This window comes from Leptodactylus fuscus, chromosome 2 (genome assembly GCF_031893055.1).
Source record: "Leptodactylus fuscus isolate aLepFus1 chromosome 2, aLepFus1.hap2, whole genome shotgun sequence".
Taxonomy (NCBI): Eukaryota; Metazoa; Chordata; class Amphibia; order Anura; family Leptodactylidae; genus Leptodactylus; species Leptodactylus fuscus.
The window spans coordinates 238189316-238201538 of record NC_134266.1 but is presented as its reverse complement, the minus strand read 5'-3'; the positions used below and the strand labels follow the sequence as shown (position 1 = coordinate 238201538).

The following is a 12223-nucleotide window of genomic DNA, read 5'->3' as shown; positions in this document are numbered from 1 at the left end:
GTCTTAGAAAAGATGGCAGTGATCCTTTAAAATTCAGAAACATTTCTTAGGGCAGGTTCACACCAGCGCCCGATCTCCGTTTTGCAGGTTTCCATTTCCTGCCCGAGAAACTGGACAGGAGAAGGAAACCGGCAGGCAGTTTTCAAATCCATTCATTTGAATGGGTTTGCAAAGTGTCCGCCCGTGAGCGGCTGTGAGCATCTTCTGCTCCCCGCGGTGAAACTTTTTTTCTTTAACCGGACACAAAGTTGGACATGCAAGACTTTGTGTCGGGTTGAAAAAAAATGGTTTCGCCACGGAGAGCAGAAGATGCTCACAGGCGCTCACCGGGGGATACTGAATGCCGGGTTTCCGTCCTCTGCCGACAGAAGACGGAAACCTGCAAAACGGAGATTGGGCGCTGGTGTGAACCCGCCCTAAAAGACATAAGAAAAGTGGTATAGAGACGAATGAAGTCAGCCCCTTGTTATGGTGCAATTTGTCACCCAGCACAACTTGGCCTGTTTTTTGGTTTCCAAGTCCTTTCCTCAACTCTTGATTCAATTCCTTACCCCTTTGTTTGCTAACAATCCAGTTGCTTTGCAGAGTGGAGACCTAACAGATTATCTCCCCCAAGTTGCATAGGGGAAGAGAGTGCTGGACTCACTCTACCAAAGAGCCCATAGCAGCCACAAGGTCTGCCACTATTGTATGTACAAGTATGTCCTTGCCTGAGAAAGATCTTTGGTTACTTGTAATGATCTCCTTCACATGAGTGTCGCTCTTTGTACACAGCACCTTTGAAGAGTCTGAAGATGAGCTAGAAGTTGCAGAGATGATGGAAAAGGTTCTAACACACAGAGATGATGACGATGATAATACTGAAGCCAAAAAGGAGACCTGCAGTGACCCCACTGCTGTGGAGCGCACCAGACAATATGCATTAAAGCGAGATAACAAACAAGGAGACATGGTGGACGCGTCAGCCGTGGAAAAAGCAGAAGTTCCCATGAATCCCCAGGACTCCTCTCCGGCTATGAGCACCATGAAGAATGACCACAGGGCAGTGACTTCAGTAGAGGGACAGACAGATGAGGTGAAGCCTGAACTCTGCTCCGAAAAGGCTCCCGAAGTATCAAATCCTGACAGTAAAGGCAATCCACAGTCTCCTATTTGTTCTTTAGACTAAATATGGCAGTGGGCTCATCTCAGTGTCTATGCTGTTTGATATTTTCACTAAATGTGAAACATGACCAAAATGTAAAGTAAATTCACCCGTTACCATAATTTTACATGAAGAATTACGAATAGGTTCACATCTGCGCTCGGGGATTCCATTCCCCATTCTATTTTAAAAATGTAAGCAGAACTTTTCTCTCTGCATTTTTTGGGCGGAAACCCGGCAGACCCTATTATTGTCTATGGGGTCCACAGGTTTCCATGGATAACCGCTTTTTATGCAGATTGGGTTTCCATATTTCGGGTTCCTGAGTGGACCTAAAGAATGGAAACCTAAGCACAGATGTGAACCTACAGTAACTGGTAACTACAAGATGGGGTGAGATATCTTCATGCACCACTGTAGGCAAGAAACTATGGGAGATACCGTATATACTCAAGTATAAGCCGACCCGAATATAAGCCGACCCCCCTAATTTTACCACAAAAAAACTTGGAAAACTTATTGACTCGAGTATAAGCCGAGGGGGGGAAATGCAGCAGCTACTGGAAAATTTCAAAAATTAAAATGGTCGGAGTTTTTGGGTGCAGTAGTTGCTGGGGAAGGGGAAGGGGTGTTTTGGTTGTTGGTCTGCCCCTCCCCTGAGCCCTGTTTTTTTTATCCCCACTTGGAATTCAGTCTGGCTGAATATAGGGTATCTGCAGTGCTCCTATTAACCCCTTCCCAACGGAACAGGAGCACTGCAGATACCCTATATTCAGTAGACCGGGCACTTTCAGATACAGGGATACCTAATGTGTATGTGTGTCACAGTAATTTTATACTTTTACATGTATTCTAGGGAAAGGAGGAATTTACAACTTTTATTTATTTTCTTTTTTTTTTTAAAGCTTTTTTTTTCCCCCACTACTTTATGGGAGATTCTATACATTACTATTGTGGCTGGTCACTGAACCCCCCCTAAAAGATTAAAGAAAAAATTCTTTTTTTTTTTTTTTGTTGCTTGACTCGAGTATAAGCCGAATGGGGCTTTTTCAGCACAAGAACTGTGCTGAAAAACTCGGCTTATACTCGAGTATATACGGTATATTATTTGCTAAGTATATTAGACATTTTTTCATATATTGCCCCTAAGCAACCAATTTTGAAAACCCCTTTTAATAAAAAATATTTCCATGTTCCTGTACATAAAGTAGAGAAGAAAACATTTTCCTCATCTCCCTCCACCTCCTATTTTTTAATTCATATAACTTTTTTTGGTTAGGGGCTAGCCACAATTTTTACAAGAGACATCACAGATCCTATTGACTCGGGCACCTTCCTAATTTACATGAGCAAATATTAGCAGGCTTGAAAGTGTATTGTTAGGCCTCCAGACTATGCCCTCACCTCTTAATGCAAGAGGTACGGAATGACCATGTTGGATTACAATGTGGTTAATAATTTCTTTCTTCAGAAGATAAACCACTGTCAGAGAGGTCTGTTGTGAATTATTCCCCTGTTGGAATACACAAGCACACGTGGCTGAGCTGTTTATGGTGTAGTCTGACGACATAGGTCTCGGCCAAATGAGTGTTCCTCCAACACTGAATGAATGAAGCCTATGTTATGTGGAAACTAAGATCAGCCACATCACAGATATTTCAAACTGTCCCAAATTTATTACAGCACATCAATGTGGTTAGTTATGTGTCTGCTAAGATTACAGTTTCCAATAACAGAATTGTGAATGCAGCTCTGAAGTATATACAACTGTAATTCTAAAAAAAATGCAATGTATTCATTTTTTTTTTATGTGTAAACAGTAAAACTGTGTTCAACAATGGACATGCTATATCCATTGTATTTGTGCTATTTATTTGCTGTATTACTTTACAGTCTACTGTCATATGACCCTTTTTTTTCCTTGTGCTTTAGGCTAGGTTCACACCAGTGTTCAGCTCTCAGTTGTTTGGGTCCACATGGGATCCCAAAAGACTGAGAGCCCATACGCGTAAAAAGCAGCTACTCGCAGTCCCCATAGACTATAATGGGTGCCACCGGGTGTTCTGTCAGGTTTCTGACAGTTTTATACCGTGATCCTAGCCTTAGTGATACACTTAATAAAATAAATAATAATAAAATAATGGCTTTTGTTTTTTTTTCAGGCTACATAGTCAAGCCTCAGGCCTAAGCCATGTAATGAAATGAGACTTCTGTATTTCATGTGTATGTGGTCAGTGACCAGACAGCTGCCTTCAATGTATACAGTCTATTGGTAAACATCTTTGGGATATATACTAAGGCTAACACCATTGGGTAGCTCATAAAAGAAATCCATTAGTGTAAAAGGACATATATACACTACATGTGACTTATACTGTGTCAACCAGAATCTTGGCTAGGAGTGAGTACATTTATGCACTATTATCATTGGGGCTGTCTCAGCATAGATATTGGTCACATATTGTAAACCCATAACACCAATGTCTGATTGTCTATTATAATGTAGACCCGTGCAGCCTCTAAAGAAAGCAAGCATGTTGCAAACCAGAGACAGGCTACAGAATATGCCAAGACATCCCCTTGAAGGTTTTGTTTGCACAATGTGGATTGGACTATTTGAGATGTGCTGCCTCCAGTTTGGATAGAGAGGACAACTCTGTGTTTGTCTTTGTATGTTTCTATGTCAGGGGTCAGCAACCTCTGGCTCTCCAGCTGCTTTGAAACTACAACTCCTAACATGGTCCATTCAGTTCCACGGGAATTCCAAGAACAGCAGAGCAAGTATGCATGCTGGGAGTTGTAGTTTATACAGCTTGTGTGCCATAGGTTACCTACCCCTGTCCTATGTGAATACAGTCTCGCAAAAGATTTTATTGCGATGCTCATATAACGTGCCTTTGTAATAGATGAGCGGTGAATGTGTCAGGTTCATGCAATATAATGTAATGACACATTCTCTTAGTATGTAGCATCTTGTGTTATTAAATTTATTGACAACATTTAACTGTTATATCTTACTATGTGTTGGAGATTTAGCAGGAGACAAATGTATGGGTGAATGTAAATAAAGTTATATATTGTAAATGATTCTTTTTGAAACCTTTTCGGCACACTGAAGCATAGAGGTATCCCTTTTACGGGATCAGTATGGCATCCATCTACCATTTTCACTTACCGTATATACTTAAGTATAAGCCGACCCGAATATAAGCCGAGGCCCCTAATTTTACCACAAAAAAACTGGGAAAACTTATTGACTTGAGTATAAGCTGAGGAGGGCTTTTTCAGCACAAAAACTGTGCTGAAAAATTCGGCTTATACTCGAGTATATACGGTACATCGGATCATAAAGAAACATAGACAATGCCTGAGCAGGTAATCACATTTAATATATTGGTCCAATACAAAAATATTTCCCACTCTTCCTTCCCATCCCCTACATTATATACACATGACCTAAGGCCCCATCTTACTTAAATAATATCTCAGTAGCAGAAAGGAAATTGACTTCGAACTCTTGGTCAGAGAATCTAGAGACAGAGCGTCGTGCATTCTGCCTGATTTGTAGCCTCTTGTCTTCAGACATAGTCAGGATGCGGTCCATAGTACATGAATAGCTCTCCTCACTGTCTGCTAAAAAGCCAGTGTCATGTCCTTCATACGGGACCACAATGTCCAATTTGGGGCCTCCAGAGTTATGAGCTAAAATAATTGTTCCCGCTGCCATGCACTCAACCACTCCTGTAAAGAGAATATAGTAAAAGAGGTTATTTCTAAGCTACTGTTCACACAGATATATACACTCTCCTGCAGATCTGATCTAAATGAGGTCCTGCTTTCACTTCAGCCATAATTCTTGCACATTCATTATCAGTGAATTACTTGTTTTCCTGGCACATAATACACGGCTCTCTAATTCTTTTCTTACAGATGTAGCAAAGTTAACCTGAACTTTTGCAATTGGTTAAACTGCTGCAGCGGGATATTTATCACAGAACACTAAAAAGTCATTGGAAAAACCTAAAGAGGTTATATGGAGAATAATATTTTGGGCAGTGTACTCACTATATCATAAGAACAAAACTTAGACTATGTTTACGTCTGTGCCAGAGTCTCCATTGCTGCGGTGCCTGCTGAAAATCGGAGGAGGAAAAAGTGTTGCACGGAGGACTTTTTTCTCCTGCAGTTTCAGTTTCAAATCGAAACTCAACGGACCACAGTGTAGTCAAAGGAGTCCGCAGGGCTCCACCTGCTACCGCTGTCCGCCTCTCTAAGATATTACTATTTATGTTAATGTGCATATTAGATCTTTGGAGAAACAGTGTTGTCGCTACTTTTGTGGAACAACGGCCTTATTGCTCCAAAGAGATCATTTGCATATTGGCAAAAGCAACAATATCTCAACAAAGTAGGCTCAGATTCACAACCGGGGTGACCATAACCCAGGGTCGCAGATGGTGTCCTCACTGTGAAATCTGTGGCAGCTAACCTGCTGTGATGAACAGTGGCAGTGTAATGGAGGAGATTAATCTCATCCACACACTGCAGAAGAAAAAAAAATGCTAAGTGTCTTGAGCTGCGGGTTTGGAACATGTAGCAGGTCGATTATTGGGAAATATAAGTTGCAGTGAAAATTCTTACCAATTCCAAAGTGCTCATTCCACATAGTGTGGAGTCCAATGGTGGCTTCACCAAGATGCTTCTTCAGCTCCTCAAAAGGAATGTTAACCTTAAACTCCACAGGGACTCCTAAGTCTGCACTGAGTTTCTTCAGCTCTGAGACTCGGAGCTCATCCTCTTTGTTACGACAACCCCCGATGAGAATAAGTTTCAGCTTTGCTCTTTCCTCCAGAGTCTTCTTTGCCAGTAAAGTGCTAAATGCCCGAATCTGCAGTTTGTGGTCTTTCTCCGGCCTGAACTGACCTATAGACACTACAGAGTGATCTTTCCTCTCTTGCTTCTCATTCAGTTCAATATCCAAAAATGTTTGCACGTCACAAGGTGGGTAAACAATGCTGATGCGATCGCTGCATTTCCATAATTCCAAGACATGGTTGAGCGTCCATGTAGAGTTAACCATTACCATATCACTACATGATCCAACCCAACCATAAATCATTGCAAACAAGATGTAGTAGATCAGTTTCAGTCTGCTCAGAACTGGGTTGTTGGAGATGAAAGCTGCATTGTTGAATCTGGCACTGTGGTCCCGGACAACGGACAGCATGTCAGTACTGATAGTAGGGTAGTGTACATAGCAGCCCACACGACAGCCCCCCAGGTACTTGAATAAAGGTAATGTGAATGCATAGCCCATGGAATCGATATAAATATCAGGCACGCATTTCACCAGGGCCTCCCAGCCTAACAGAATGGAGCCCAAACTCTGCCCCAGCAGGGTGAAATGTGGATAAAGTCTGTCCTCTACTAAATAACGTTTATCCAGAAAGACAAACTTTACAGGGTACGATAACTTTATATTGAATCTGGCTGCTGCCCCATTAAGGATCTCTTCTCCCGAGACGTCTTTGTCACCAGTGTAAACAACATATATGGCATTTTTGTACCTGTAAACAATAAAAAAAAAACACATTCAAAACAGAACTCATAAAATGAATCCCTTCCTGCCATCTTCTGCATTTTCTAAATTCCAAAAGCCATTTTTCCATTTACAAAGCTGTATGGGGCTTATTTTTTGTTGCACAAAATTGTACTACATAATGGTACATTTTAATTATCTGTACCCTGTAGTGCGAAGCTGAAATCCAATTCACAATGAGGTGGAATCAGAATATGCCATGTTACCTATATTCTGTGGGTCGGTAAAGTCACAATGATAATGAGTTTATATAGATATACAAAAAAAAAACCAAAAAAACATTGAATCACCAAATTCTGACGGTCATCACTTTTTAATATTTCCACACTTGTACCTTTTTTTTTTTTTTAAAGGACATATACCACCTCTACCAAACGTATTCAACTACCACCGCTGTACAGCAGAGCACACTACAGTGATAAAGACTTGTAGATATGGAGAAAAATGACTCCTAGAGCGACATGTGGGGGCAGCAAGCCATGGGCAGTGAACCAATGATATCTGGGAGGCTACTGAAGGCTACTAGGTCTGTCATTATTATACTTATATTAAGGGCAGCCTGTAATAGAATTGAATGGATTTTTTAATATGCTGCTACATATTAGTTCTAAAAGTAAAACTTAAAGGGATTCTCCCACTAAATCAACATTTTTTCTAATTACGACGTCGGAATAGCGTTAAGAAAGGCTATTCGTTTCTTACCTTTAGATGTGGTCTCCGTGGCGCCGTTCCTTGGAAATACCGGTTTTAACCAGTATGCAAAAATGGCCGCCGGGCATTTTTGGGAGGCCGCTCTTGCTCTTGTAGTTCAATACAGGAGCGTACTGCGCAGGCGTCGGAAGTTGGACCGACAGAAGAAGCGGCTGAAGATGGAGGTGTCGCTGGAAAGGCAGCAGTGGGGACACCCCCATCGCCGTTTGAGTGCTGCGGCCCGCTCTCATTGCTGCGGAGAACTCATTTGCATACCGGTTAAAACCGGTATTTCTAAGGAGCGGCGCCGCGGAGACCACGTCTTAAGGTAAGAGACGAATAGCCTTTCTTAAGGCTATTCCGACGTGGTAATTAGAAAAAAATGTTGATTTAGTGGTAGAATCCCTTTAAGAGAGTCTGACCTACCCCCAAAGTATATTCACCTACTGTCACCACTGTGCTACAGAGCACATTACAGTATAAACAATGTACCTCTGTTACATATGTCACCTCTGAATATTTACAGAAAAACAACTTTGAAGTCTTATGTAAATGATGCAGTTGGTGCACTGGGGGCGGGTCTTTTACCATGGGGCAATGGTCTGCCGCTCAAATAGTACAAGTAACGTCATAACAGTGTGTGGATCAACTGCACAGGGTAGCGCAGGCAGGTCTGAGTGGCAAAAGCAATGCTCCAAGGAGCTGCCTGCGATCATAGAGGACTATGTATAAAACAGCAGAGACTCAGCGACTATGGTGTCCACTAAGCTCTGGACTGTATTACTTTATGTACCCAAGTCCATGTGACAACCTATACGATATTACAGTAATACCTATATTGTGCCCATATTAGATTCATTACACATTATAATGTTAGAATATAAATGAAGACACTCATTGCCTATCTAATGGACAGGTAATAATTTTTAAGATTACTGAGGACCCCACAGTAAAGTTTTCATAAATCACTATTACAGAGGACTAGTCAGTGGGGAAATTCCTATAACGCTCTTTTATACTAACATCAACTAAATTATAACCCTGTTAAACATCCCTTTACATTTGAAAAATCCACTATTAATAAATTCAATTAAATGCAATTATTTTAAAGGGGCTCTATCAGCTGCTGACATGGCATAATGCCAGGAAGGATGGGGACGCATTGTAGGGAAAAAAAAAAGGTAAAATGGATTCACCTCTCAAACAGGCATAAGACCCCTCCATTGTCTGGATGAGTGGGGATCCCAGTGATCTGATCTCCATTGACTTTAAAGTGGTGACATAGTTTAGTCATCACTATGAGATTGGAGTATTTCCTTTTAGCATACCTGTTGCCCTTCACTATTACTATACCTTTTCTGCAATGCCCGCAGCGCACACCACAGCACTCTTTCTCCTCCACCTCCTGCATTACAGTATGGATGAAAGAAAGCCACTACTTTCAGTTCTTTGCCATCTTTGCTGACTTGTACAGATGCTTTCTTCTTCTGCCCAATCCACAATCGGACAAAAAGGAGAACAATAAACAGCAGTAGAGTGATAGAGACGCTGGTGATAAGTGCAGGAATGAAGAGTGACATCAGCACGCTTAAGGAGGAAAAGAAAAAGTCACATGAGATGAAATCATAACCAACACAGTAACTTCAATGCAACGCAACATCTGTTAGATTCAGCATGGCTGTGCAGCTTTGAAAAGACTGAGACTACATACAGAATCAGTCGTGATTTCCATAGGAATCCGTTTAATAGAGCGACAGTCATGTATACATACGGCTTTTACACCCTGTTGTATATCAACAGAAAAGACATCATGTCATAAGTCAGTCATTGTGATATGTGTAATGAAGATGTAAAAGGTCATGGGCTGCTCATACAATACGCAATTAGCCAGAGGCTATTCCTCTCCCCCACTACACACGCACACTTGGCTGAGAGTGTAGGTGTTTTCAATAGGATAGAAAAAGATTCAACATGTTGAAATTCAACAACCTAATCCCTCTTCTTCTTTGTCTCAACACCTGCCCATTGTAAATAAGCACATCATTACGCCCAACTCTTCCCTGGAAACAAAGATAGCGGATTACAGCGCACAGTCCACCCCACAGAACTGAATGGCGTGGTGGTCATGGATGTGAACTACTGATCCACACACAGAACTTAGGGATCGAACTTAGGGATCCGATTTTTGTGAACTTTTCACCCCAGAAATGAGACACTTATCACCAATGCTAGGATAACAACAAACCCCATTAAAGGGAGTCTGTCACTAGAACCGGACAGATAGCTAGGTTAGGGCCACCTGAAACAAGCAGTGCATTCTCCTTATGAATTGGCACTTTTGTTGCCGAGATATATATGTTTTGTTCGATGTGCAAATTAGATTTTTTGGAGCAAGACGGGAGTTGTCGCAAAACTCTCTGTAGCAATAGCAATGCCCTTAGGCTGAGTTCACACTGAGTTTTTTTGGTCAGGAATCTGCCTCAAAATCAGCCTCCAAAAAAAGCCTCCCAATAGAACTCTATTGGGAGGTTTTTTTTGGAGGCGGATTCCTGACCAAAAAACTTAGCCGTATTGCTTCAAATAGCTCATTTGCATACTTACTTTCGTTACCTATACAGTATCATCATATTCTGCAGCACTTTACAGATGTTGCCATCACTCATTCTCCCCAGTAGGGCCCAGTTCACATCTGCGCATGGCTTTCCGTTCAGAGGGTCCGCTTGGGCACCCCATAGACTATAATGGGATCTGTGTGGTTTCTGCACAAAAAATGTGGAGAGAAAAATGCTGCTTGCAGGAGAGGGGAAAGGAGTCCCCCAACATATGTCAACCGGGCCTCACAGTGTAACATATTACATATGGACAAAAACACCAATATCTAAGCAGCAGAGGCGATGATTCACAAGGGGAGAACACTGCCTGATTCAGAAGACCTTAAAGGGATTGTCCAGGATGAAAAAAAAAAACAAAAAAAAAAAACTGTCCCTGGGGTGCAAATCTACACCAGCTCCTGACAGCCATAGTCCCCAGTTCTGATGCATGGTAGTGCACACAATTTACTAAGAGGCCTGTAGGAAACACCAGTCTTAATACATTCCTCCCAGTATGTGTGTATATGTATATATATATATATATATATATATATATATATATATATATATATATACACACATGTATGTGTGTATATGTATGTATATATCTATATATGGTCCTGGTAGGTGCGCCTGCAGAGTCATTATCAGATAGACAGCTGTGACTGACAACCACCAATAAAGTGCCCATAGCAGGATGCAGCCCCCTCCTCTCCTGTCACCCATTCATTATAACAGACTGAAAACAAACCGCAGCCTGACTAACCCTACATCACACCCCGCGTTATAAGGCCGCTATCATACACAGGCTCTCACCGTGACAGACCGCACAGGCACAGCGTCCCGGCCATGACTACATAACAGCTGAGTACACGTCACTCCAGAAACTACACAGAACTACTGGGCGCGTCCCGATGACGTAACTGCGCAATGACGTCAGACGTACAGCGGGGGCCGAGAGTTGTCGCTGGGCGTGGTCATAGAGGCGTGGGGCAAAATGATGGACGTGTGAGGGGCGGGAAATTGTTGCGGGGAATGCAGAGAACCCGAGCGCAACCTGTTCAACCACTGCCTGCAGTAAAATCAATCAATGCTCCACATAATAAAGACTGTCAGGGTTGTGAGTCCATAGGTCACTGCTCTGTGCACTGTAGTCAATGGCAGGAGAACTCACCTGGTGCCGGAGCAGAGCGGGGACGTGTAGTAGGTAATTCACTGACTACAGGCTATAAGGAGATTTTATGTCAGTATTGTCACTACATAGGGAGATGGATATAGATGTATGGAAACCTGTGATAAGTATATGTACACATGGACCTATGTAATATATATATATTATATATACTCACGCACTGTGTACACATGGACCTATATCAAATCAAACAAGCTTTATTGGCACGTCCGAATAGATATTTGGCATTGCCAAAGCTAGTAAGGGGGGGGAGAGTGGTGGTTGGTTTGGGGTATAACACTGTATATAGACATATATACACTGCATGTACATACTGGCATTATTACATATATATATATATATATATATATACATACACACATAGACGCTGTATGTGCACATATACATAGACATATATACACCACATGTACATTATTACTATACATACATACTGCTTGTACACCTGAACCTATGTACTATATATATTCACTGTATGTACACATTGACCACCTATGTACTATATATATATATATATATATATATATATATATATATATATATATACACACACACACACACACAGTGTGTACACATGGACCATATATAACCACCATATGTACACATGAACCTATATATGCACTGTATGTGCACATAGACATATATTCACGGCAGGTACACATGGCCATTATTACTATACATATATTCACTGTATGCACACATGGACCTATGTACTACACATATATACACTGTATGTACACATATAACTAGGCACTATACATATATACACTGTGTACACATATAAATAGGCACTATACATACACTGTATGTAAACATGGACCTATGTATTATACATGTATACACTGTATGTACACATATACGTAGGTACTATACATGTATCCATTGTACAAGGCCGGACCAGAATACAAACTGGTTGAAATATGAACATAGTGTAAGGGGGTGGTTTTCTCAAAGAGGTGGTCTTTGGGAAAGGTTTAACTGTATATATGCATACTATACCTATATACTAT

The 12223-nt window shown here is 41.4% G+C and overlaps 2 protein-coding genes across 4 annotated transcripts in view; one reads left to right on the top strand and one right to left on the bottom strand.

Moving 5' to 3' along the window:
- Positions 1 to 4146, top strand: part of LOC142195827 (serine/threonine-protein kinase Nek5-like) — a 46835-nt gene extending 42689 nt beyond the window's left edge. For all 3 annotated transcript variants that reach the window (XM_075265881.1, XM_075265882.1, XM_075265883.1), the window contains exon 23: positions 775 to 4146. In XM_075265881.1, coding sequence (XP_075121982.1) covers positions 775 to 1168 — 394 coding nt within the window. In that variant the 3' untranslated portion in view covers positions 1169 to 4146. The remainder of the gene's footprint in view (positions 1 to 774) is intronic.
- Positions 4147 to 4571: 425 nt separating this feature from the next.
- Positions 4572 to 10925, bottom strand: ALG11 (ALG11 alpha-1,2-mannosyltransferase). The gene is made up of 4 exons (XM_075265870.1): positions 10841 to 10925; positions 8787 to 9020; positions 5786 to 6711; positions 4572 to 4885 (listed from the first exon to the last, which is right to left on the bottom strand). Exons 1-4 carry the CDS (start codon positions 10873 to 10875, stop codon positions 4614 to 4616), a joined length of 1467 nt encoding a protein of 488 aa, XP_075121971.1. The 5' UTR covers positions 10876 to 10925; the 3' UTR covers positions 4572 to 4613.
- Positions 10926 to 12223: the final 1298 nt, after the last annotated feature.